The sequence below is a fragment of the Heterocephalus glaber genome, unplaced genomic scaffold (genome assembly GCF_053883595.1).
Source record: "Heterocephalus glaber isolate CG9 unplaced genomic scaffold, H.glaber_assembly_v1.0 deba00001744, whole genome shotgun sequence".
NCBI classification, from domain to species: domain Eukaryota; kingdom Metazoa; phylum Chordata; class Mammalia; order Rodentia; family Bathyergidae; genus Heterocephalus; species Heterocephalus glaber.
Genome location: NW_028258450.1, coordinates 1925698 through 1951840, shown reverse-complemented (window position 1 = coordinate 1951840; position 26143 = coordinate 1925698). Strand labels below are relative to the sequence as shown.

The 26143-nt window shown below is 56.2% G+C and overlaps 1 protein-coding gene across 3 annotated transcripts; it reads right to left on the bottom strand.

The window, feature by feature from the left end:
* Positions 1-497: 497 nt before the first annotated feature.
* On the bottom strand, positions 498-26143 carry Nectin2 (nectin cell adhesion molecule 2). 3 transcript variants are annotated; one of them, XM_004873137.4, is made up of 9 exons: positions 25543-25982; positions 15658-16023; positions 13129-13425; positions 11556-11673; positions 11033-11181; positions 5111-5264; positions 2395-2464; positions 2202-2288; positions 498-1597 (listed from the first exon to the last, which is right to left on the bottom strand). In XM_004873137.4, the coding sequence occupies exons 1-9, from the start codon at positions 25619-25621 to the stop codon at positions 1328-1330; spliced, it is 1590 nt and encodes a 529-aa protein (XP_004873194.1). In that variant the 5' UTR covers positions 25622-25982; the 3' UTR covers positions 498-1327. The 3 variants fall into 3 exon arrangements, with proteins under 3 accessions (XP_004873194.1, XP_021106613.1, XP_004873196.1); XM_021250954.1 differs by lacking the exon at positions 2202-2288 and having other exon boundaries at positions 25543-25882; XM_004873139.4 differs by lacking the exons at positions 498-1597; positions 2202-2288; positions 2395-2464; positions 5111-5264 and adding an exon at positions 7047-7767 and having other exon boundaries at positions 25543-26143.

The following is a 26143-nucleotide window of genomic DNA, read 5'->3' as shown; positions in this document are numbered from 1 at the left end:
TTAACTCTGGCCATTACCCATCATGCTCGCGGCCCGTTTCTCCATTATTCATCGCTGTGCCTCTGGCTTGTTCTTTCAGATATATTACCCACCATGCCTTTGGCTCCTATTAAAACATTATGCATAATTTTGCCTTTATCCTATCCCTACTTGCCATTATCTATTAAATCTGAGATCCTCTTACCTAATCATCTGTTACATTTAATTCTATGCATTGCCTATTAGACTTGTTGCACAAATCCCTTTTCGTTACCACCATGCATACCCTGGAATGCTCCCCATCTCCTCCCATTACCCATCATGCTTTTGGTTGATGAACCTTTGCTTATTACCCTGTCACTAATTTTTTTTTTCCTTTTCCTTGTGCCTCTGGTCCATTTTGCTTTTGTAATCCATTTTGATTTCTAGTTCACTGATTCCCAAACTCTGGAACCCAGTTCAGTCCCTTCACAGCCCACCTCCACCCTCTTCACAGCCCACAGAAGACACAGGTCTGGTCAAAGTATACACTCATTTTTTGTAGGAAACGCTAGGTTACAAAACAGTATCATAGCCCCCACCCCCAACCCAGGTAACCCACTTTTCCCCCAAGGGGTATGATTAGGTCTCATCCCAGTGGGCAGAGGTAAGAGGATTCAGTAGTCTTCAAAATAACAGCAAATTCTCTCAAGGTTGGGCGGCCAAGGCACATGCATGGAGCTTGTCCCTCTAGCACTGGGCTGGAGCTTATGCACTGTACACAGGAATTGGGATGGTGGGGCTCAGGGAAGAGCTTGGACCTTAAGGCTCCTGCCCGCAGGAGGGGGAGATGGGAAAGCTCTGTGGAGGGCTGGGAATCCCCTTCCCTCCCACCTTTGGGGGGCATGGTGGGGAGGAAACAAAGAGGCTCTGCCACCTGGAGGGCTCAAGTCTGAGCAGCAGAGAATCCCTAAATGCCTGTGCTTGAAACCTGTCAGGACTTACTGCCCGAGGACAAATCAGAGGTCAGGAGTCTTAGAGATGTCTGAAGGAGCTGAGACGTGGGCCAGCCAGAGGTGAGCATTATGGTCTGTCACGGTTTGAGAAAGGGGTCCTTGTGCTCAGAGGTTGTGCAGAAACATCCTCCCTATCTGCAGCTTTATGAGATAAAGTTACCAGCCTTCCACTGTCTTGGCAAGTTTCTATGGGTCCTAGATCGTGGGTTAGAGGTCATGGTGGAGACACTACGGTAAAAGTCACAGGTGAATGCCCATGTGTTAACTGACAGTGGCTTGGCCAGAAGACATGGGACACCAGGTCCTTGGCTAAATATAAGGGGTTGAAGGTGACAGGTGAGAGGCCAGGGCCCTCACACATACATGGCCCGGGATACAATAAAGCCTTTGTCCTGGTAGGAATCAGAGGGGCTGTTATGGGACAGGGCGTCATAGATGGGGTTGATCTTGTCCAGATAGTTTTCCTCCGTCTCTTCCTCTTCGTCTTCGAGATCCAGGGAAACCCCTTCCATGCCAGGTGGCCCCAGAGGCACCCCAATGGGGGGCCCTAGGCTTGTGGCCCCCAGCAGCAGAGGCCCTGGCTTCTCTTCCAAGGTGGGCAACTCATGGTATCGAGGCATTTCCTGGAGGCGGGGAGAGGGACTCAAGTTCATCTCCTGAGTATGACACAGCCCCAAGCTGCCCTTGGGCACACCCTCTGCGTGTCAATCTTACCCAACCTTACCCGTCTGTCATCCTTCTACCCTGAATCAATACTGCACTGGGACAGCCATACAAACTGTCTCTCACCCAAAGCCCAGATCATGGACTTTACCCCGTCTGTCATTCCTGGGCCATACCTTTGTTGTTGATCCCCAAGTCTTTTACCTAATGAACCTCTGATCTCAATCTTGACTTCAACTCTTTAACTTTGAACCGTAAATAGCCCCTTGAACCAAGACCTGTCTCACCCTGAGTATCTGAGCCCTGACCTTCAGTGGTAAGTCTGTTCTGTCTTCCCATCTCCAGGCTCAGGAGCTGACATGTGTCATTGCTACACTTATCTTCCCAGACCCAGTGGCTTTAACCTCTTGTCCTTGGAATTTTTGTTCCTGGTCTTCTACCCTGAATCCTGAACACATCCTAGTGTTCTGAGGGCCAACCTTGAGGGTGACCTTTGTTCTCTGAGGCTCCGCCCTTCAACCTTGGCTCTGAACTCCCCCTCCCCCCTATTCCCAGAGCTCCTACCTGCTCAGCACATGAGACACCAGCATCAAAATAAGGGGTCTTGAGTGGGCTGTGCTCTGAGGCTCCCAAAGTGAAGAGCTGCGAGGACTGAGGCAGGAGGGGGAGAGCAGGTCAAGATGCCCCACTGGCCTCTCCTGGGAGGCCCCCCCCCCCAAAGGAAAGTGTGGCGCTTGGGCCTGGGGGAAGTGCTCACCATCTCGTGCTCTTCCAGCTTTGCCTTTGCCTTCGGGGTCGGGGGCTGGTAGGAGGGCGGTCCTTCCAGGCTATGGGGTAGGAGGTAGGTGAAGAGGAGGCTGCATCCCAAGAATGCCTTCCCACTCTGCCCATTAGGGATCCCCCTTTCTATGGCCCCGCCTCCAGCATAGCAAATTCCTACTCATCCCTCTCCTCCCAGGAAGCCGGCCCAGATTCTCTAGATGGATCAGGAACTCCAGTCACTCCAGCCCCTCGGGGGATGCTGTTTGTAATAATATTGTTGAGTTACAGGGTCGGCTGTGAGGAAGAGTGAGACCCCAGAACCCCCTTTGAAGGATGCCATCAGAGGTCACTTGTTAATGAGTAACAGTACAGCGCTCCTGCCCAGGCTAAAGTCCCTCATTCTGCACCCTCAGAGACCACAGCACCGGGAGACAGAACCACTTAACTGTGCCTTCACTCAGCCCCCTTGTCGCCTCTGTCCCTCCAGGCAGGGTCACGGGCCCCACCTGGCCTCTCAGAGCCCCCTAATGGCCATGCTGGGCTGGTGCTGTCTCCTCCATGTCAGGCACCCTTTAGGCCTACACCCTCCTGCACTGGTAATGAAACCCCAGAGCCTCACACTTGTGAGGCCAAGTATTCTACCACTGAGCTGTATCCCCAGCCCTTTTTTATTTGTATTTTTAAAAAATTGAGGCAAGGGCCGGGGATTTAGCTCAGTGGTTTCGCCGCCTGCTGCACAAGCGCAAGGACCCGAGTTCGATCCCCAGTACCAAAAAAAAAATTGAGGCAAGATGTTGGTAAGTTGCCCATGCTGTTGAACTTGGAATCCTCCTGCCTCAGCCTCCAGAGTAGCTAGGATTATAGGTGGGAACCTGTTATACATACAGACTGATTCATCTGGGGACAGGCCCAGGAAGGTGCCCCCCACCCCGACAAGGGTGTTATTTGAGAAAGATCTGAACACAAAACAAACAAACATAAAAACACTGGTTGGATGAATTTGAGCAAGAGATTTCAGCTCTCTGTGCCTGTTTCTTCTTATAACGTGGGTACTGTTAGTTCCTTCTCAGAACTTAGGCTTTCATGATACATATACTTGTGTGGACCCTTCCTTCTCCCCTCTCTGCCTCTCCTCTCTTCTTTTTCTCCCCTCCTGCTTCCCTTTCATCTTCCTTTCCATACTGAGGATTGAACCAAAGGCCTTCACACTGAGTTACATCCCCAGTCCTTTTCATTTCGAGACAGGGTCTTGATAAATCTGCCTGCCTCAGCCTCCCAGTACTGGCATTATAGGCGTATGCCACCACATCCAGCTGTCACTTATTTTCTTTTGAATGTTTGTCTGATCTTTGTGTCCCTGACTTCCAGGCCCAGTACTTCTGAATCCTTGTTGAATCAGTGAATGGCTGTGAGACCTCCTTGCGGTCACACATATAGAATGTGTCTCATCAAGTCTAGCCCATAAGCACCCTACAGAGAGGTGTGGCTAGATTCCTCCAACACTTTCTCCCCGCTTCTCATAGTAGTGGAGATTTTAGCCAGGCACATGGGCACACAGAATAACAACTACATTTCCCACTGGGCGTGGTAGCCCATGCCTGTAATCTCAGCACTCTGGGAGGCCGAGGCAGCAGGATCACTGTGGATTTGAGGCCAGCCTGGGCTACACACCGAGACCCTGTCTCAAAAACCCCAAACCAGGGGCTGGGGATTTAGCTCAGTGGTTCCACCGCTTGCCTTGCAAGTGCAAGGACCCGAATTCAATCCCTGGTACCAAAAAAAAAAAAAAAAAAAAAAGGAGCTGGGGATTTAGCTCAGTGCTTTCTGCAGCCTGCCTTGAAAGCGCAAGGTCCCAAGTTCAATCCCCGGTACCACCAAAAAAAAAAAAAAAGAAGTAAGAAAAAAAGAAAAAAAATACCCAAACCAGGGCCGGGGATTTAGCTCAGTGGTGCTGCTGCCAGCCTCGAATCTGCAAGGTCCCGAGTTCCATTCCCGGTACAAAAAAACAAAAACAAAAACAACCCAAAACCAAAAAAGAAAAAAAAAGGCAGCCGGGGATTTAGCTCAGTGGTTCCGCAGCCTACCTCACAAGTGCAAGATCCTGAGTTTTGATCCCTGTACCAAAAAAACCCCAAACCAAACCAAAAACCTTGAAACTGGGATAACCATGTGACTAGGTCGTGGCTGAAGGGAAGTGAGAAGAAGTAATGGGTAGCTTCTCAGGTGCCTCTTCCCTTTCCACCCTGGGTGTGCAGGTGATAAGACAGGATGGCCCTGTCGAGTTATCTCATGCGCAGAGCTTGAGGGAAGAGTGGACACCATCTTGGAGTGTGAATGAGGCCATCTTCTAGGGAAGGCACGCCACAGGCAGCAGGAGCCTGGCTTCTGTTCACCCTATCTTTTTTTTTTTGTTTGGTACCAGGGATCGAACTCAGGACCTTGCACTTGTAAGGCAGGCGCTTTGCCACTGAGCTAAATCCCCGGCCATCAAACTCAAAGGAGCCTGGCTTCTGATGGCTTCCCAGGGCACAGCTGTCACAGTTGTACTTTATGGGAGGAAAAGCCTTTCCTCCCAATCCCATTTCAGCCTCGTTATTTGGCTGTTTGGTTCCCACAGCCATTATGCATGATTTTCTCCATTCTCCCCCAAGGGGCCTCCAATTCTGCCACCTCTTCCCAGCCACTGCCCAGGACCCGTCACTGTCACTCACTCATCCTCCTCCTCAGCCGCCTGCAGCCTCTGCTCTTTCCGCTGCTGCCGGCAGATGAGGACAGCTGTGGCAGCCACCGAGGTAGCAATGATGGCTGCAATGATGCCCCCGATGATGCCTCCGGTGGCGCCCGCACCTGCCGTGTTGGCCGTCTCTGCAAGGACAACCACAGTGTGAGGGGTCTTGGGCAGGAAGCGCCTCACTCCCAGCCCCACCCCTAAGTCACCCTCACCTGCCTACCTCCTCTCCCATTCAACTAATCCTCGAGGAGCATGGGGCATGGGAGACTGAGTGGTGAGCCTCATGGAATTGAGGTGCTGGGGCCAGGGAGGCCGAGAGCAAACAAACAAATGGGACATCTGACCTACCAGGTGGGAGTCAGTGATAAAGGATAAAAACAAAGTGGGGAGGGAGATAAGAAAGTGCAGACCCCCAAAGGTAGACAGGGCTTGCTGTGTGGGGACATTTGGTCAGAGACCCGAGGCAGATGCAGGAGAGAGCTGTGAATGTCACAGACAGAGGGCACAGCCGGTGCCAGGGTCCTGAGGCAGCCTCATGGGGTTTGCAAGGAAAAAGGAAAGCATGGGGCTGGGGCAGTGAAGAGGCAGGAGATGAAGGGAGGGGCTGGAGGGTTAGCTAAAAGGTGGAGAATCGGAGGAGTCTGGCCGGAGAAAACAGAGCCCCTCATCACGATAGGGCTTGGGGTGTCTCCCCCAGACTGACAGGAGGAGGAGTGGAGGGCTCACTGCTGGCCTCTCCTCTGTAGCACCTCCTATTTCCGGTTTGCACTCTCACTCCTGCCTCTCCTGGGGAGCAATTACCTGCGTACTTGCTCAGGCCATGCACACAGTAGGCTTTTGCTAGATGTCTGAGGGTCAGGGATGGACTGCATCAGATGGATGAGCCACCCAAGCCCTGCCTCCCAGCCAGGGGATGGTAAGTGCAGGAGTGGGAGAGGCCCCAGGGGCCCCTGACACCACCCCACCATCCAGGCAGGAGAGGAAGCTCCCCAGGAGATGCTGTCTGCACCCCATTTCCAGCTTTGGGCCCCTAGCCGGCTTCCTTCCTCTCGAGGGCTTCAGACTGCTGGGGTTCCAGAGCAAAGGTGCTCGGTTCTCACACACCGTCATCCTGGAGATAGGTCTCTCTCTTCCTGTTGTTGTAGCTGCCACTGGCAGAGAAGGCACTGCTAGATCCATCAGGGTTACCACCTGGTCCCCAGCTTGGCGTGTTGCAGCTCGTCCGTGGAAGTCAGTGGCTGAAGAAATGCACGATCCACCCCTGGGGCTGAAGTTCCTGGGATTCTGGAGGCACCCACCGAATGAAATCCCCCCAGGGCACCCTCAGTTTAAGGTGGATCAAAGGTGCCTCCCCACCAGGCTCAGGACCAGAGGCTTGGGAGGGTCAAAGCCAGTTCTTCCTTCTCCCTAAGGCGCCCCTCCTGGTCCTTAGTTCTGAAGCTGGGAGAAGTGGGGAGGTGCCTGAAATCACCCACAATCCCCTGAGGCTTGGCGCAAGGGGGAGAAGGGAGGCTGGGAGGGGCCACTGAATGACAAAGGGGGCCTCTCCCTGCATCCCTGGCACCCATACCTGTCCCACACCCCAAGAATTCAGCAGGGTGAGCAGCCCTCCCTCCCCAAGGTCCTCAGCAACCTAGAGGTCTGGCCTTGCTGCTGTTCCCAGAAAGCAGGGGCCTAGCCTGTCACCCCCACTGCAGGGGCCTAAGTCGGGGTACCTTGTTCTCCCTGGAGAATCCAGGGCTCCCACCTGTCTGAGCACTGCACCTGCCCTGGGCCCCGGGGGCCAGACACCCCAGTCCCGGGTAGAGGCCCAGTTGGGTTCTTCATTCTTCCCCATCCCTAATAGTCCCTGCCCCGCCTGTTCTTTCCCAAGACCCGAAGAGAGGGGGTCTGATGTATTACAAGACACCCCAAGGTTTTCTTCCAAGGCATTTATTAACTCCTGAGTGCCACAGGGCCAAGGGCAGGCTGGGGGCACAAACGAGTCTCTCAGGGTCCCCTCTGGTCCCTGTCTGCCTGAGCTCCCACTTCCCATGCAGCCCTGGAGGTGGAGAAGTCCAGTGTGTGACTCCACCTCCCTCGGTCCGAGAGCAGGAGGTGGCATCCAGCTGGCCAGCCCTGGCTGGCCGGCCAGACAGACCCGTCCAACCAGTCTGCAGCCCTCCCGGGCCGCGGGTGGGGCAGGAGGCCGTGTTGCAGTCCATCCAGTGTCCCTGGGTCACACGTAAACCGCCCGCCGGGAGATGAGGGAGCCGTCCAGGTGGGACTCCATGTCGTCCTTGAGTGAGGAGGGTGGAGGCAACATGAGGCCTTCTTCTGGCTTCTCTTCTTCCTCCTCTTCCTCTTCCTCCTCCTCCCTGCCATCCGGCCTCAAGGGACCAGGGTCTGTGGGCGTCCAGAACACGGGGCCTCCATTCCCAAACACCTGAGTTTTCGCATCATACGATCCCCTGTCGCTGTCATGGCCACCGCCACCGCCTCCTCCTGTTCCTCCTCCAGGGCTCTTCCTCCTCCTCCTCCTCCTCAGCAGGAGGAAGGCGACGGACCCCCCAGCCAGGAGGAGCAACACCAGCAGTGTCCCCCCCACAGCCCCCCACACCAGCGGACCCACGTCTCGGGAAGAGGCCTGGGGGGTGTCTGAGGAGAGAGGAGGAAGAGAGAGACAGGTCAAGAGGGCGTACAGGGTGAAGCACACAGGACCGGGGGTGAGTGACAGAATGAGCAAGGGGACTGACTGGGAGAAGAGTAGGGGAGGGGGCGGTGCACCACAGCCAACCGACCCCTCCCTTCAGGCTGGGCCCACAGAGCAGGGCTTCCAGGTGCGGAGCTGCACCTGCTCTGGCCCTCAATTCTGACGGCTGCACCAAGGCTGGGGCTCAGGCACAGCGCTTTCCTAGGATGCGTGGGGCCCTGGGTCCCATCCCCAGCTCCGCAAAAAAGAAAAAAAATTGCAATTGCTGGCCAACATTTCAAAAATCAGGCAATTTCACTTCAAAATTCAGATTGGTAGGGCTGGGGATTTAGCTCAGTGGTTCCACCGCCTGCCTCACAAGTGCAAGGTCCTGAGTTTGATCCCTGGTACCAAAAAAAAAAAATTCAGATTCATGGGCTGGGAATGTAGCTCAGTGGTGCAGCGTCTGTCTGGCAGGCGTGAATCCCTGAGTTCAAACCCTGTACCAAAAGAATTCCAAAACAAAAACAAAAAACAAAATTCAGATTTGTGTGTGGTACGAGGGACTGAACCCAGGGCCTTACCACTGAGCCCAGCCCTTTCGTATTTTTAGTTGGTTTTTGCTAAGTTTTCCAGCCTGGCCTTCAAGTTGCAGCCTCTCGCCTCAGACTCCCAGAGTGCTGGGGTTACAGGCGGGGCCACATGGAGCCTGGCTTCAGATTTCTCTTAAGAAGGGGAAAACATCAGGTCGGGCAATGCGGGACTCCTCTCCGCAGATGACTGAAGGGCAGGGCGAGCTGTCACCCCCCTCCCTGTGTCCACTCTGGAGGTCAAAGTCCTCACAGATGCCTGGGCCAGGGGCCCAGCTGGGCTGCAGCTCTCGGCACACTGAGGGCGGGGCCTCTCACGTCCAGGGCAGGACACAGCGTTGTGTGCAGCTTCCCTGCCTCCTCTCTGGCCTTGGTGACCTGATTTCCCCTGCAGCGGCTGTGTGGGTGGCGGCGTGGGGAGGCAGAGAGGAGACCAGGGAGTGCCAGGAGGGACAGGGTGGCCAAGACAGGAGTGAGCTCCGCCCTCCACAGTGCTACTCTGGAGCTTCTCACCACCCCCACCACTGTGTGATGGGAGACCTGGGGGCTTCAACTCGGCTCCTGAGGACCTCCTTTTCTGGTCATTCCTTTCTTTTTCAAATTTATTTATGATCCCTGGTACTAAAAAAAATTATTTATGTATATTGTTTGGGGACAGGGTCTTGCTATGTTGCCCAGGCTGGTCTTGAACTCCTGAATTCAAGTGATCCTCCTGCCTCAGCCTTCCCAAGTAGTTGGGATTAGAAGCTCGAACCATTTTCTACAGTATACCTTATTTATTTATTTATTTATTTTTGGTACCAGGGATTGAACTCTGGTCCTTGCGCTTGGGAGGCAAGGGGTGGAACCACTGAGCTAAATCCCTGGCCCCGAGTATACCTTTTTTAGAACGATGGTTTCAACTTTTTTTTTTTTTTTTTTTGGTTATGCTGGGATGGAACCCAGGGCCTGGTGCCTGCTGCCTGCTAGGCGAGGTCTCTGCCCCAGGCTACACCTCTGGCCTGGCAGTGTGGTTTTCAAATAAGGACTCATGATCCAGCATGCTGCCAGATCTGTTTGGTGGTTCTCAAACAGCTTAAAAAAAAAAAAAAAAAAGAGGACAGAAACTTTAGCCTGGGGTGTGTGTGTAGGGGGGGCATAAACCGGGCCTTCTACACCCTCTGGATCAAGAATATTTCTGTATGGAAATGTATAGATTTTGTTCCTAAGCAATACCGAATACCACCTATTTACACAGCAGCTACACTGCATTAGGTCTGGGAAATCATCTGAAGATAACTTAGAACCCACAGGAGGAGGAGTGTGGGGGTTTATGCAAATACCATCTTGGAAAAGGTCCAGTCCCTCTGTGGCCAGTGCACACCTATAACCCCAGCACTCAGGAGGCTGATGCAGGAGAGTCACAGTGAATTTGAGGCCAGCTTGGCTACATACGGAGTTCAAGACCAGCCTAAACTCCATAGCAAGATGCTGTCTTATAAGAAGAAAGGAAAAGTCCAGTCCACAATGACACAGAAGTTCACTGCCTACACCTACATCCAGTTCAAGCTGGGAAACAGGTTTCTTAGTGCGAATCTGAGTCAGCAACTCCTGCAGACTTCCTGCTAGGAGGTGCTGCTTTGGACCTACGGTCTGAGTCTGCTCAAGGGTCTGTGCTGAGCTCCCTGAAGAGACATCTGTCCCCTGGCACAGATGTGGGCCTATGTTTTTCCCAGTGTGGGCCCTAATTGCATCTTAGTGACAGTGCGTGCATCTGGATCTGTATGTGCCTGGGACTGAGGATCGGTGTCCTGAGGCTGTTTCCCGGTAGCCTGGGTCTCTGGCCCATGGCTGGGCTCTGAGGAGCACTGTTTCCGCCTGTGGGGGTGCCATTTCTGGGGCTGTGTTCCCACACGCCCATGAGGGCAGGGTTCTTGGTCGCCCTTGAGGCTGTACTGAGAATGGCTCTTTCTAGGTTTGTGTGGCTCTCCTGGGCTCTGGCCAGTGTCACCTGCTTTGTTCCGTGTGTCTTGGGCGGAGCCGCCCTCTCCTGGGTGTGTGCCTTGGTGACAATGGTCTGTGTGTGTAGGGTTACATCAGTCCAGTCTGTCTGGATTCCCACGCTTCTCTGTGTCAGAACTCTCCACCCTGGTGGTGTCTCTTGGATCGGGTCCTGCTGGCTGTTTCTGACCCAGGGCTCACTATGCCCAGCTCGGGGGCCATACATCACGGGAGCCGTGAAAGTGCTGCGTCCCAGCAGGTGCCTGGCCCCATGCTTGGGATTGGACCCTGTTTCCATCGTGGGCCCAGGCCAGTTCCTGCCTGTCCTCCCCACCTCCGTGACTCGGGGCTCATCTGAGTTTCTGAGTGGGGTGTGAAGAGGTGAGGGTTTCTGTCTCTCAGGCCCTGTGACTGGGGCAGGTAGTTTAGTGTCCCGAGATTCTCCCTGCAGGCCCAGCACAGGCCTCGACCTCTTAACTCCAGTGCTAATCCTGCCCTGGCACCTGAGTCCAGTCCCAGCCTGGGGCCAAGGGAGGAAGGGGCACCATGCTCCTCTGTCAGCAAGGTGGTCACAGTCCCTTTTTATTCAGTGTGGCCCAGCTTCAAGGGGAGATGACCGGGGGCAGACTGGGCTTTGCACATTCGGCCCCAACCCGCTTACCTCGGACCAAGATGACCTGCTCAGCGCGGCCCATGCCCACAGCGTTGGTGACCGTGCAGATGAAGGTGGTGTTGATCAGTCGGTCCACTGAGTGGACAAGCAGCTGGGGGCCCTTGACCACTGCGGAGGCTGGGAAGATGCCTGAAGGCCTGGGTGTGGGGTGAAGGGGACAGAAGGGTCCACAAAGGGGAAGAGGCCAATCCTGATGACACATGCTTGGAGCCCAGTGCCAGGGCCTGTACTCACCCTGGAGACATTAGATGCCAGCCGTCCTCCCTCAGACCTAAGATCCAGGCCCATCCTCCTCCCTCAGACCCGGGCGGGGTGGGGGGGTGTCCAGGTCCAGCCCTCTTCCCTCAGATCTGGGGGTCCTAGCCCAAGTTCCTTCTTCCTCAGATCTAGGAGCTTGAGAAGAAGGAATCTGAAACCTCTAATCCTCCTTTCTGAGGCCCAGGAATCCTCCTGAGGCCAGGAATCCTGGCCCCTTCTCCCTCAGGCTCTCATTCTAGTCCCTTGTACTCACGTGCTCCAGTCATAGCCTGTGGGCTCTGGGTTGCTGCGGACATCACAGTTCAGGGTAGCCTCACTGCGGCCGAGGTACCAGTTGTCATCATAGCCAGAAATGGACACCTCAGGCGGGTCTGGAGGGAACGGACACGTGGGCTCAGGGATGGAGAATCCCCGTGGGCCGGCCAGCTCAGCTGCTGGACAGGAATTCTAAAACATGGTGGGTGGCCGGAAGCCCACTGGATGAAATGGTCTGAGGCGAGCTGGTGCACGCTGTGTGCTGAGACAGGGTAGACCCTGTCCAGGAAAGCCACTCCAGGCATCTCCTTTTGTATGTTTGTTTTTGCAGTGTGGGGGTTGAACTAGGGCCTTCACACTTCACTACAGCCCCAGCCCTTTTTTATTTTTTACTTTGAGAGAAGGTCTCACCAAGTTCCTAAGTTGCCTAGCTGGTTTGGGCTTCCCATCCTCCTGCCTCAGGCTCCCAGGGATGCACCACCACACCTGGCCAGTGTGGCCAACTTTTAGGGTGTTATCACTTAGGGGGCGCAGAGTTGAGAGTTGGTCTGTGTGTGTGACTGTGGAGGTGTGTGTTATCTGTGATGTGCCCAGAGTAGAGGATATGGCAAGGAGGATTTCAAACAAGTGTCTGGCAACCAGTATAGATTCTGAGAGGAAATCAGTATAGACGAGGCTCGGGAGCCAGTCACGTGTACTGCACAAAGTGAAAACGGCCTGAGGGAGCCAGTGTGGACCAGGCTTGGGGCCTCAGTGTGCACAAAGGGATCAACTGTGGTGGTGCCTGACACAGTTCACCCTCACCAGGCTCCCAGTGAAGAGCGCTGGGAGGCCAGGTGTGGAGTCGCATGGCTGCATTCCTAGCTAACTGGGAGGCTGAGGCAGGAGGATGGCAAATTTGAGCCCAGCCTAGGCAACATTGTGAGACACTGTTTCAAAATAAAAAATAAACAGGGCTGGGGATGTAGCTCAGTGGTCAACTGCCCCTGGGTTTGATCCCCAGTATCAAAAAAACGAAACAGTGCTGGGAGGTGGCCTGGGGATGACAATATGGGGTGTTTTCACAGGAAGTTCCTGGAGGAAGCCGTGTGCTGCTGAGGAGGAGCCTGACAGGCAGTGTCTGCTCCTTTCCTAGGGGTCATGAACCCCCCACCAGCGTCAAGCTACCAGCAAGATGTGGCTGGATGCAGAATTAGGAAGAAATGTTGCAAACTGGCTCTTTTTGTTTTGTTTTTGAAACCGGGTCCCGCTATGTGGCCCAGGCTGGGTTTGAACTCAGGACCCTCCTGCCTTAGCCTCCCAGGTGCTAGGATCACAGCTGTGCGCCACCAGGCCTGGCTGCAGTGGCTCTTGTGAGGCTCATCTCAGCTGAGCAGTGATGGGGCAGCGTGGCAGAAGCCAGCCAAGTGAGTGTAGACAACGAGGGGGAGGTGTGTAGACGCTGCCTGAGGGAGCCGGTGTGGACACCAGGCAAGGAGGCAGGGCAGAACGTGGCTCCAGAGAGCCGTGCAGACCATGTCTGGGGACAGCGGGGACACTAAGGGTGCTGTGGGGTCACCTGGTGCACTCACAGCGCACGGAGAGGGTCACAGGCAGCAGCACTGGCTCCTGGAAGCTCTCGTGCTCCACTTTGCAGGTGATTTTGACACCGTCCGTTCGGCCCAGGGGCACCATGGTGTAGCGGCTGGTGACGGTGACTGTGCCCGGCTGGGGCCCTGGCTCCTGGCTGTCTCTGGCCTCCCCTTCCAGGGCTGAGATCCAGGTGATCCTCGCAGGTGGGCGGCCCCCCATGGAAACGCAGCGGGCCACAGGCACGGGATCCAGGCTGAGCGTGACCTCCTGGGCTTCTGCGCGGCTCTGGGGCTGGGCTAGGGAGAAGGGGGGAAGTTTACTCCTGTCCTGCAGTCACTCAACAAACACTTCACAGGGAGAGGGTAGTCCGGCCCCAGCTCTGCTGCTCAGATCCCAGCTTTGCTGCTCAGCAGCTGTGCAGCTTTAGTCAGTCAGATGGAGACAATAAATGTCTAACCCGTTGCCAGGTGTGGTGCTGCATGACTATAGTCTCCCAGCACTCTGGGAGGCTGAGGCAGGAGGATGACTGTGAGTTCAAGGCCCAAACCATTTCTTTGCAGAGTAAAGAACTCCACCTGTCTGGGCTTAGGCTCGGGTCTGGCACATACTACGCTACCCGAGTGTTGCCCATTCTGCCATGTTGTCCCCTCCCCTCTGCTCCCCATGCAGGACAAGGCACAGGAGGTGCTCAGCATGGTCATTTATCTTTGTCTCTTTCACTCAGTCCTCTTGGAAAACACAGAAGGGGGAAACCCTGCTTGTCCCCAGGGCTCTGACTCGAGCCTCCTGCTGCCTTCCAGGCCTGTCCTTGTGCCCCCCCATCTCTGCTGTGGCCGTGTGCCCCGACTGCCCTGCCAGAGCCCTCAGGACGCTGAGAGCCCAGGGAGCCGGCACAGGCTGCCCTCGGCTAACTGCAGGCTTGGTCCACTCTCTTGCCCACTGCGGGATCCCAGATGCCAGCCCAAGCCTTGCTTCCTCAAGGGGACGTCCCTGTCCTCTGATCAGCTTGCCTGTAGTGTCTGAGGGGTCACCCACTCCCCTGGAAGGCAGAGGCTGGCCTTTTTACTCTCGGTACCTACCATGCCTGGTACCTGGCAGCTGTTCATATTTTTATATATTTTTTTGGTTTTTGAGACAGGGTCATGCTATGCAGTTCAGGCTGGCCTCAAACTCATAGTGATCTTCCTGTCTCAGCCTCCTGAGTGCTTTCCCACTTCAGAGAGGGCCCCCCAGCCCCAGCCTCTCCCCCCACCCCAGTTGCCGTCCATCCCTGAAACACACCTGGCTGGTCCCCACCTCCTAGCTCCCTCGAACACTGGGCCCTCTGCTTGCGTCCAGGACTCACTCAGGAGCCTCCCTGACATCTGCCCTGCACCAGGCCCTGCATCCTGTTCTCCCAGCCACTGTCTGTTCCATGGTTTCCCAGGCCCCAGGCCGACTTGTCCCTCTGCCACTCAGCACCTATGTAGCTTGTTCCCAGGGCAAAACTGAAGTCTTCACTGGGATCACTCATGACTCTGTCTCCTCTATTCCTCCCACCTCCTACTCACATGGCTGTACCCACCCTCCCTCTTCTCCCACCTTTGTCCCTCTGCCCCTCCCTCCCTGCCTGCCTTCCTGATGTGTCCTGATACAGGGCCTTTGCATGCACCCTCCCGCTTCCCCCATCTCTCCTCTCAGGTACCACAGGGCTCTAGTCCCTCCTTTTAGTTTTGTTTAAGAATCACCAGACCTCCAAGCTGACTGCAATCTGTCCCCTTCACCTTCCACAGTGCCTAAAACTGCCTGCCTTACACTCTGGGGTGAGCGCGCGCGCGCGCGCGCGCGCGCGCGCGCGTGTGTGTGTGTGTGTGTGTGTGTGTGTGTGTGTGTGTTTGAGACAGGGTCTTGCCATGCAGTCCAGGCTGGCTGTCTTGAACTCACTATATTGCTCAGGCTGGCCTTAAACTCATGGCAATCCTCCTGCCTCAGGCTTCCAAGTGCTGGGATTATAGGTGTGCACCACCACAGCCAGCTTACTCTGGTTTTTTATATTTGTTTATGTGATACTGGACATTGAGCCCAGGAGCTTTGCAGTAAGCTACACACCTGCCTGCCCTTTCTTCGTTTTTAAATTTTGAGACAGGGTCTCACCAAATTGCCCAGGGTGACCTCAAACTTAGGACCCTTCAGCCTCAGCTTTCCGGAGTGATAGGATTACGGGCTGGTGGATTACGCCCAGCTCCGTATTTGCGTACTCTCTGGTGCCTCCTGATTGGAGCATGAGCTCCAGAAGGACAGGGAGTTCTGTCTTAGTGCATCATCCCGAAAACTCAGGAAAGTGCCTAGTAGGTGCTCAATAAAAATGTGCCGAGAATGCATTGTTGCCTGCTGTATCCTCAGCATGCAGAGAAGCACCTGGTGCACAGTAGGTAGTTAGAGAACACCTGCCAACTGAGCGATGTCACAGGGAAAGCCAGCCTCGAGGCTGGGGCAGAAAGGAAAGGGTGGGAGGGGATGCTCTTTCGCAGCAGCACCCCGATGCTCACCTATGACTCGGAGCCAGGTCACCCCCGAGCGGGTGCCCTTGGGGAAGGTGGCGAACTCGCAGGTGTAGTTGCCCTCATCCTCCAGGCGCAGGTCATGGATGGCCAGCGTGGCGTCATACAGGTTGGTCTTGGTGCCCTGGCCGGCTCTGACGAAGGCCAGCCGCTCCAGGCTAGGCTGCTGGTTGGGGAAGTGGGTGCCGTAGTTGGGGTGAAAGGCAGCCACGGAGATTCCGTTCAGGCGTTGCCAGGTCACCTGCGTGACGTTCACATTCTGGGTATGCGGCAGCAGGTGACACGGCAGCTCCACGGTGTTACCCAGGTGGCCCCGAACCTCGGGAAGCACTTGGACCTGCATATCCTGGGCTCCTGAGGGGAGAGGAAGCCGAGGCTGGGGGGACCGAGACCTCCGGGCCGGGTGGAGCTGGCGGGGAGATCTGGCCCGAGGACAAGGGAGGCGCCCGGGCAGCGGTGTCTGGAGAGCCAGCTGGAAAGGCCAGTTCGGGGAAGAGTGGGGAATCCCAGTCTGGGCCAGTGAACAGGAAGGCAAACTCCGGTGCCTCCTCCGCTACGCTCTCACATTGTGCTTCTGACACCAGAACACGGGGTCCCCCATGGAGCAACATCAAATCTGCATGGGGAGCCCCACATTCTACTCTACCTGGGCACAGCTATCTGGACACAGCGTGGGATCCTGAAGGTCCCAGGTGCCCACTGCAGCCACCTGGTTGTGGTTTTTTTTTTTTGGAAGGTGGTAGTTTTTTTTGTTTTGTTTTGTTTTTGGTACTGGGGATCGAACTTGGGACCTTGCGCTTGTAAGGCAGGTGCCAGAACCACTGAGCTAAATCCCCCGCCCCAGGAAGGTGGTAGTTTTGAGAGAGTCTCACAGTGTAGCCCAGACTGGCCATAAACTCACGATGTAGCTCAGGCTGGCCTCGAACTCAAAAAGATCCTCCTGTCTCAGCCTCTAAAGTGCTGGGATCACAGGCGTGCACAGCCAAAAGTAACTGGGGGTGATGGTGCTTACCTGTAACCCTGGCACCCTGGGAGGCAGAGGCAGGAGATTAGCAGATTTGAACCCAGCCTGGGCAATTTAGCAACACAGTGAGATCCTGTCTCAAAATAAATACAAATTGCCAGGTGTGGTGGCACATGCCTGCCATCCCAGCACTCAGGAGGCTGAGGCAGGAAGATCACTGTGAGTTCAAGGCCAGCCTGGGGTATATAGTGAGTTCAGGTCCAGCCTGAACTACAAAGGGAGACCCTGCCTCAAAAGAAAATAAAATACAAAAGGGGCTGGGGATGTAGCTCAGTGCAAAGACTCTGGGTTCAGTCTCTAGTGCTGAAGGGAAGAAAAAGGACAAGATTGGGCCAGTTTCCTGACAGCTGAACACATGGAGCTCCCAGAGATGAGGCACCCCCCAGACACGGCAGGAACCCCCAGGCCCCTTCTCCCAGGCCTTGCTCTGAGTCCCTCTTCACCTGTTATTCTTCAGAATATCCTTTAGAACAAACCAGTGAACATGTTTCCCTGAGTTCTGTGGGCAGGTTAACAAATTAATGGAAACCAAGCACAGTAGCGTGGGCCTGTAGCCCCAGGTATGTGGGAGGCTGAGGCAGGAGGATCCCTTGGGCCCAGGAGTGCAGGACCAGCCTGGGCCACACAGGGACACTGTCTCAAAAATACACAGAGCCGGGCGTGGTGGTGCCCGCCTGTGACCCCAGCATCAAGGGAAGCTGATACAGGAGGATTGAGTTTGAGTCTGGCCTTAGCCATTTATTGACTTAGTGAGACCCTGTTTCAAAAAAAAAAAAAGGCTTGGGGGTGTTGCTCAGTGGAATGATCTGGGGCCTCGTCCTCCATACTGAGGAGAAAGAAAGGAAAAAAAGACACTATTTGCTGTCCCTTGGGAGAGATGAAGGATTTTAGGAGTTGCATGCCAGGAATAATTTCATAAAATCTTAATTAGATTACATGTTATTGTGGAATTCCTGGTAATATTCTTAGGCACAGAAATTAAGTTGTGGTTATGCAGAGCACCTTTGCCAAGAGACACAGGGCTGAAGCGTCCCATCTGCAACGCGCTCAGACACTTCTGCAAGAACAAGACCCTCACCCTCCGTCATCCACTGAACTCGTACAATTCAGTGGCTTTTGGTCTAGTCCCAGAGCTGTGCAGTCCTACCACAGTCAGTTTTAGGGCACTTTTGGTGTCCCCACAAGAAACCCTCACCCCTAATTGGGATTCGCCTTCTGTCTCTATAGATCCCGACTTCTCATCTACCAGCTGGCTGTCATATGATACCACCTATGGCCTTTAGCACCTGGCTCCTTCATTTGACATCACTTTTCTCTTCTTTGAGATATAGTCTGGCTAGATAGTTCATTCTGGCTTTGAACTCACTATATATCCCAGGTTGGCCTCGAACTCTTGGTAATCCTCCTGCCTCAGCCTCCCAAGCACTGAGGTTACAGGAGTGTGCCACCACTCCCAGTTTTCTCTTTCTTTTCCTTTCCTTTTCCCTTCTTTTCTCGTCATTTCTTTTCTGCAGTGCTGGGGTGGAATCCTGGGCCTGGAGCATCCCAGGCAAATGCTGTACCACTGGGCTATATCCCCTCCGTGTTCTCCCTTTTAATAAAACTGGAATAAGGAAGACTGTTTCTGGGCCGTGCAAGACAGTACAGCACGATGACCACAGGCACAGACTTTGTGTTTTTGAATCCTGGCTCTGCCACTGCCTGGCGTTGTGGCCTTCCCCAAGTCTTACTCTCTCTGTGCCTCAGTTTCCTAGCTATAAAATCAGGATAATAACAGGGCCCTGTGTCCTAGGAGTAGTTATGAGGGTTCAAGAATATTTGTGAAGCACTAATGGGGCCACAGGAAGCTGGAGATCAGAGCTTGTTAAACAAACGCCATGGAGGTTGTTGTAATTACAAGTGCCCCTTGATGAGGTTCGGGTTGCGCCAGGGCCCAGGGTGCCGCCCCATCTCCAGGGAGCTGGGGGACATCGACAGGGGGCCATGAGTGAAGGCCTCCAGTGACACACACAGCACGTCACACTTAAGCCACCTCAGGAAAGAGACGCACCCTCTGAAGAGGCTGGAAGCTGGGTGTTGAGCCTCAAACCTGTGACAGACAGATGAGGGCTCTCCCTCCTCCTTCCCTTCCCAGCCAAGTGACCGCTTCCCCAGCCCAGCTTCCTCCATGTGACAGGGGCCCCGGGCACTCTCTGCAGACCGGCAGGGTGGGTCCAGCCCCAGGGGTTTGCACTGCCCCCTGGGGCCACATCTGGTTTTGCCTGCACTTTCTGGGGCCCACAGGGGTTTCATTTACTGATTTTTTTTTTTTAGCACTGGGGATTGAACTTAGGGCCTTCACACTGAGCTACATCCCCAGCTCTTTTTTATTTTTAGACAGGGTCTGAACTTGGGATCCTCCTGCCTCAGCCTCCCAGAGTGCTAGGATTACAGGTGTGTGCCCTCCGCCCCAGCACCACAAAAAACAAAAAATAAAATCCAGGCAAAACTCAGCAGATGGGGCTCCTGGGGGTCAGTCAGGTGGGCTGAGGAAGAGGCTCCCTCCCACACAGGGGCTTCCTCTGAGCTCCTGCCAGAGCCCTTAGATGCTAGGACCTGTCACCTCAGGGTGCCCAAAGGGAAGGGCACTCGGGAAAAGCCACTGTGTGCTTTCATGAGCCATCACAGAAATAGCAAACCAGCGTGGGGCCAAGGAGCTCAGGGTCCTGGAGGTGTGGGGGAGGCACATGGGAGCCATAGATGGCTCTTCAGCTGGAGAATGAGTTGATTTCAGCCAGGGAGGTATGAGGGCAGGGGGTGAGCTGAACAGAATGGATTGCAGACAGCAAGGTGGCCTACGAAGGTGTCACCAGAAATCAAACGGAACCATTCAACTTCCTGGGGCAAATCTCCTAAGCAGATCTCTCCCCCCAGGGTGGGGTCTCCTTGCGTTTCCTGTTTCAGCCACCTGGTGTCTTGTCCTCCTGGGACACCAGCACCCCAGGGCAGGGATGTCTGTTCACAGCCACTACCAGGTCTGCGACAGACTGGTGGCAGATGCTCAGTGTGTAAGGACTGAATGAATGCGGCCCTAGGTTCCATTTGCTCAATCCCACCTGCCACGGCTGCGTGTAGATGTCCCCCAAAGCCCTGCGTGGTCATCAGTGGGCCTTAGTCAGAGGTGGCTGGATCTAGAGTGTGTGATGCTAGGATTAAGGGTGTAAGGGTTCCCTGCCTAGGGGAACCTGCATAAAATATAAAGGACAGAAAGAGGGCCAATGTGCTCTCACCTGCTTGCTTGCCATAGACTGTTTCTCCTCTGCAAAGCCCCTCTGCCACGCCACCCTGCCCTGGAGCCAGCCGACTAGGGACTGAAACCTCTACAGGCTGTGAGCCAAATAAACCTTTCCTCCTTTAACTGTGGGTGTCGGGTGCTTTGTCTCAGTGTGAGAAGAGTAACCAAGACATCCCCTGATGCCACCTTTCTCAGTCTCCAGTTCTGAATGAATGAACAGGACAGTTCCAGCCAGGGGAAGGGGCAAGGAGGCCAACTTTAAGGCATTTCTGTCTCAGGAGAGAGTGCAGGGTCAAAACCTTGGAGTCATCCTGACTTGTCTCTCCCTTCCCCCACAGGGAGCCCATTAGAAAATCCTGCAGGCCCTATCTGCAACAGTATCTACTGGACCATGTGGGATTCCTCCCTGGGCCCCACCCTGGTCTAGGAAGATGGTAGGGGCCCCTCGGGATGTCCCCGAAGGGTGGCTATGGCAGATCACGTGCCCCTTCTCTGCTCTGATGAAGCTCTCTCCTCATTCAGGACAAAGCTTGATTTCACGGTTGCTCAAATAGGCTGCATGCCTTTATCTACCCTTTTCCTCACCTCTTCGCCCCTGGGCTGGCCTTCCCACTGCTCCTTAAATGCCATTTGAGTCCTGTCCCAGGGCCTTTGCACTTGCTGCTCGCACTCCTGCACCAGTCTCTACTGCTCCCGCCTTCCCTCCCTCCAGGCCTCTTGCTCACTGAAGCATTCCTTGACCACCACATGGACAGCAAGGATCCCTAGATCTTGCTCTCTTTTGTCTCACAGCACTGACCACCATCTGTCACCTAGAACCCTGCTTATCCCCCCCCCCCACTGGCATTTCAGACCCAGGGGCAGAAATCAGTGTCCCCAGAGTCCAGACAGGGCTGCCCACTGTCAGAAGCCCCACAGAGAGGTGCACGGAGCAAAAGAGAGGGAGATAGGAATTGTGGTGCCCAGGCTGAGGTTGAGTTAGAACTAGGGTTTTGTCCTGAGGGCACTGGGGAGCGGCGGAGAGTGAGAGTTAGGAGAGAAGGGAGTGTGCGGCTGGGGTTTGGCAGGTCAGCGCGGCAGGGGTAGAAGCGGGAGGAGCACTGGGCCCAAGTGAGGACTGTGTCCAGTCCAGTGCGGGCGGTTGCTTCTCCCTGACCTTGGCAGAGACAAGGCCAGCACCACGCCGGGGGAGAGTGGCTGTGACAGCTCCGGCTGTCCTCCGCTTCCCAGGGCAAGTCAGACTGGTGACAGTGCTATGGAGCTGTCAGCTGGGTCCCCAAACACACTTCCTGCCCCTGCGGACTGGACCTGCAGGCTTCCGTCCATGGCGGCGTGGGGGGTGGTGGTGAAGGCCTAGGGGGAACTTTAGGGGACAGGGACATAGAGCTGGAGACCTTGAGATGCAGGCAGGGGTTGACCAAGGCAGGGAGGACAGATAGAGTGATTTATGGGCTAGAATCTGGGCCTGAACTTCTGGGCCTGAGGGAGGAGGCTGGATCTAGCTCTGGGATTCCGGCCTGGACACCTCCTCAGGGATTCCAGCCTCTCCCTGCCACCACCACCTCGTAGCTTATATGACGGTCTGACCCCCTGCCCATGGCAGGGTGGGGCAGGACTCTGGAAGGGGCCCCTTGAAGTCCTGCGTGCCCAGAGCCCAGGCCTCAGCTGCTGCCTCAGCCGCCTGGTTAATTAATTAATTAATTGCATTCATCACAGTGCCCACCCCCGCAGCAGAAATCCGGAGCCGGTCTGGGGAGTGAGCAGCAGCAGCCTGGACGACTGTGGGCCTGGGGCTGGATTTCTCCGCCTGCCTTGGGGCCTTCACCACTCACGGTCAAGGGTGGCCCCCTCCAGCCCTCCAGCCTGCCCAGTTCCCTCCCAGAGCAGGACCCGGTCCCCACTCCCCTCGCCACAGTTCTGACTCTTGGGTCAGAATCCAGCACAGCCCTTCCTGGGGGGTGGGCAGATCCAGCTCACATCCTGAGTGGGAGTTCACAGCCCAGTCCTGGGGATCCGGGCGGAGGCTTTTCCTCCCTCTCAGTGTCCCTGGTCTTTGGTTCCTGCTGGTTCTCAGGGACCAGGGCTCAGCCTCAGCTGCCCTCACCTCTCGCTCCTTGGAACAACTTCATGGAGACGTAATTTCCATGCCGTGCGACCCACCGATGCATCCAGTTCAACTCCTCTTAGCATGTCTACAGGGTTGTGCATCCATCACCACGGTGCTAGAACCTTCGTGTTGATCATGAACACACTCATGCCCTGAATTGTTTTCTTATTTTCTGTCTTTCCCCTTCCCTCCGTTCCTTTCCCCTTCCCCCCTCCTTCCCTCCTTTCCCTTCCCTTTCCTTTTTAAGGTACTGAAGTCTGAACTCAGGGCCTTCACACTGAACTACCCGCTCCCCAGCCAAAAATTTTTATCATGTTTTTATTTTGAGACAAGGTTTTACTAAGTTGCTTAGACTGAGCTGGAATGTGGACTTGAGATCCTCTTGCCTCAGCCTCTCCAAATGCTGGGATCTGCAGGTGTGCACCACCAAGCTAGGCTTCCATTCTCTCATTTTTTCCCCTCTCTTCTGGGTCTGGGTCTCCTGTCTCTGGAATCTGCTTCTGCCTGAGATTCCGGGGGGCTCTGGTCTCTCCATGTCTCTGGGCTGAATCTCTCAGGGTGTCTCTGTGACTCTGACCTGGGGTCTCCCTGCCGCCTATCTCTCCACATCCCTGACATGCTTTCTCGCTGCCTGGCCACCTCTCTGGGTCCCTTCTCCTCCCCCTCCTGCTCCATTTCTCAGCATTGCTGGGACATTAAAAATGTAATAGCGAGGGCCGGGGATTTAGCTCAGTAGTTCCACCACCTGCCTCGCAAGCGCAAGGTCCCGAGTTCAACTTCGATCCCTGGTACCACACACACACACAAAAAGTAACAGCATCCCAGGTGGGGAGGGCTGGCTGGCCCAGTGCACACCTCCCTGTCCCTCCCGTGTCACAGCTCCCTGTGGCCCGCACGCTGCTGGCCTTGTGGCTCCCTGTGCCCTGACCTCCGGGAGTCACTGGATCCCCGTTTTCCCTCGGCTGGGGTCTGCCCTCCCTGGCTGTCACCAAGCCCCTCTGTCTCCTTGGCTGACCCCGCCCTCACTCTGGTCTCAGCTGCCTCCCTTCCCCAGAGTTCTCCTCCCTCCCCAGTGTCTCTGCCCCTCCCTGTGGCTGGATGTCACCCCCCATCTCTGTGCCATTCTTATGTGTGGATCAGGCTCCCTCTCTAGATCTGGTCCCGCCCGCTCCCTCTGTTGACTTCTGTCCCCATCCCTGCATCTCTGTCCTCTCTGCGGATCTGGTCCCTGGTCCTGAGGTTCTGCTCAGTGCCCTTCCCTAAGGAGAAGAGACAGCGCGGCCGGCAGTCCCCTCCTCCCCTCCCCCTCCTGCCTGCGTGGGGCTGCCTGGCTGACACGACGAGCGGAGGAAGTGGAGGGGCGGGTGGGCTGGGTGGAGTTCCAGGGGGGGCACCCTCATTCCCAGGGGGCCTCAGAGGGGCTTCGAAACAGGGTGGAGGGAAAGGAGAGAGAGATGGGGAGGAGGAGAAAGAGGACTCAGAGGAGCCAGAGGAGGAGGGAGAGAGGTGAGAAAGGAAGAGAGGAAGAGGGGAGAGAGTGAGGGGAGGGGGAAGGAGGGAGGAAAAGAGGAAGAGAGAGGGAGAGAGGGAGAGAGGGAGAGGGGGAGAGAGACAGAGGGAGAGAGAGAGAAGGGGGATTGAGATTTTTGCAAGCAGGGGCAGAAGGAGGAGCCTGGTGGGAGGGGAGGCCCCTTCCCAGTCCCCTCAAGGCCTCGTGGGCCCTCTGAACCCCCCCCCCCCGCGTGGTCCTGCAGGGAAGGGAAGTCACTCAGTTTTACACAGGAGGAGAAGGAGGCTCAGAGGCCCTTTGGGGCCCACCCAGCCAAGGGCTCTGAAGAGCGGGCATCCAGAGGGCAGGCTCTGGAGTCTGGCTGCCTGGGACTGCAGTGGGACCCTGGGAGAGAACCTGGCCCTCCCTAAGCCTCTGTTTCCCTGCTCGAAACATGGAAACTGGAGGAGGAGCTCTTTCTTAGGGCGATCTGGAACCTTCTGTGAGGCCAGCACCAAGTCGGGTCTTGGCTCAAGGTCCGGGGTTCACCCCGAGGTGGGGGTTCTGATCTCATCCAGGAGAGGGAGAAGCAGGGGGTGGAAGAGTCAGGCGATGGTTTGGGGCTGAGCCCAGATAAAAACTCGAGACATCACGGGAACTTGAGGCCAGAGGAGTCACCAGGTTCCCCCAAGAGCCTCCTGAGCCCCTCTGGGCAAACCCTTGGGAAACTCCAGCATCCTCCAGTTTCTAGCTGGGAACAATCTGTCACCTGCAATGGGCGGCACCAGCTCATTCACCTGTGTCCTCTCAGCCTCTCCCTCCGCTGGGGGCTGCGCCCCTCCCCTGGTGGGGGACAGGGAAGGTGCGGGGATTGGCTCAGCGGCTCCACCCCCACAGCAGCTCGAGGACAAAGGCTCGACAGGAGGAAGATAAGGTCCCGAAACCGGGAGCTGGAACAGCGAAGAGGACAGCTCCCGCCCTGCTGCCCCACCCTGGCTGGGGGAAGGCGATACTTGGGGAACTCTCAGGACCGGGACGGGGAGGCAGCTCCAGCTTCCGAACACCCCAGGATCTCAGCCTTGGACCCACCCGGACTCGGCCTCCTGAGGCCCAACTCCTGGACACAGCGGCCAGCTCTTGCTTCTATCTAGAGGGCAAGGGACACCGCCCTCCTGCCCAGTGCCTGGCTCTCAGAAGACATTCCTCTGGCCACAGTTCGATCTGAGGCCCCCCAGTTCCACCAGGAACCCAGGAGACGGAGCACCTGGCCCACAATCCAATCCTAAACCACAAATCGGAGCCCCTCGAGTCCCCAAATCTACCTCGACCCATTACTAACAGCCCCTAGCCTGTTCTAGCCGGGATTCAGGACACAGGACCGGGACCCCAGCCCCTCACCTTTCAGTACTTAGTGGTCTCAGTCTGCAAACTCCCGACCAGGGCTGGAGCTCCAAGCTCAGGCCCTCTCCCTCCAGGTCGCCCCAACTCTCATCCTCAGTCACCCAGGACCCCAAAGTCCGAGCTCTCCGCCCTTTTCTTTTCGACGTCTGCCCCTTGCCCTCAAGTCTTCCCCGGCCCAGACTCAACCCTGGCAAGAAGGAAACACGGGGGCGGGGGGCTCCTCCATCATCAGGACCCTCCCTCTGGGGGAGGCACATTCCCCACATTCCTGGGGCGGGCAGCAAGCCAGGAACAGATCCTGGGACTAGGAAGGGAGCGCGAGGCTTCCGCAGACCTCAGATTTAACCCCTTGGGCTCGAGGATCCAAGCCCGCCCCCCGCGAAGTGCGGGGCAGGATGGGCGGGTAGGGTACTGGGTGTGACGGATGAGGAACACCGAGAGGAGGGGCTGGGGGCTCGGAGAGGATGGGGTGCGTCCGTATAGGGGCCGATAGGCCCAGCCTGGAAGGGGGCGCGAGAGGAGCCTCGGGGCCTGGGGAGCTGAAAGCGGGGAGGAAAGGGAAGGTCTCGGTCTCCTACCTGTTTCTAGGAGCTGCAGAAGCAACAGCGGCAGCGTCGGCAACAGTCTCGACTGCGCGAGGGCTGCGTCCCGGGCCATGGGGCCCCGGGAGGGGGCTGGGCCCGGGCGGGGGCTTGCGGGCCACTCCGCGATGGCCGATCGGCTGGGCAGTCGAGCAGGTGCCTAGGGGTGCGGCTCCGGGCAGGTTCCCGCCGCTCACCGCTCTCCCTGCTCGGATCTCCCGGCCCAGCTTTCCCCGCCTGGCTCTTAGGATCCGCGCCTCGGGCCCCTCACAGAGCTCCGGCCTCTCGGACTCGCTGACGTCACTGAACCTATCCCCTACCCTTCCCCCGCGGAGCCGATCCGGGTCTGCGGCCACGCCCCCTTCTGGAGTTCGGACACGCCCCCTCCCTTCCCCAGGGTTCTGTGCCCGCCCCCTCCCAGGATTTTCTACCAGCACTTCTCTGGGATCCCGCCCAGGATCGCTCTTCCCTCAGATTCTATCTCCGCCTTTCTCTGAGGTGAAACACCGCCCCTTTAGGATGTAGCCACGCCCCCCTCCAGGGGTGTCCCTGAGCGCCCAGGTCCCCACCTACTGGACGCTCTACAAAGGTTCTGCCA

Coding starts and splice junctions, on each gene's coding strand:
- Nectin2 (XM_004873137.4), bottom strand. CDS start 25,621: ATGGCCCGGGACGCAGCCCTCGCGCAGTCGAGACTGTTGCCGACGCTG. Junction 13,426..15,657: donor GACCTGGCTCCGAGTCATAG/GTGAGCATCGGG, acceptor CCTTCTCCCTAG/CCCAGCCCCAGAGCCGCGCA. Junction 5,265..11,032: donor GCAGGTCATCTTGGTCCGAG/GTAAGCGGGTTG, acceptor TTGTCCTTGCAG/AGACGGCCAACACGGCAGGT.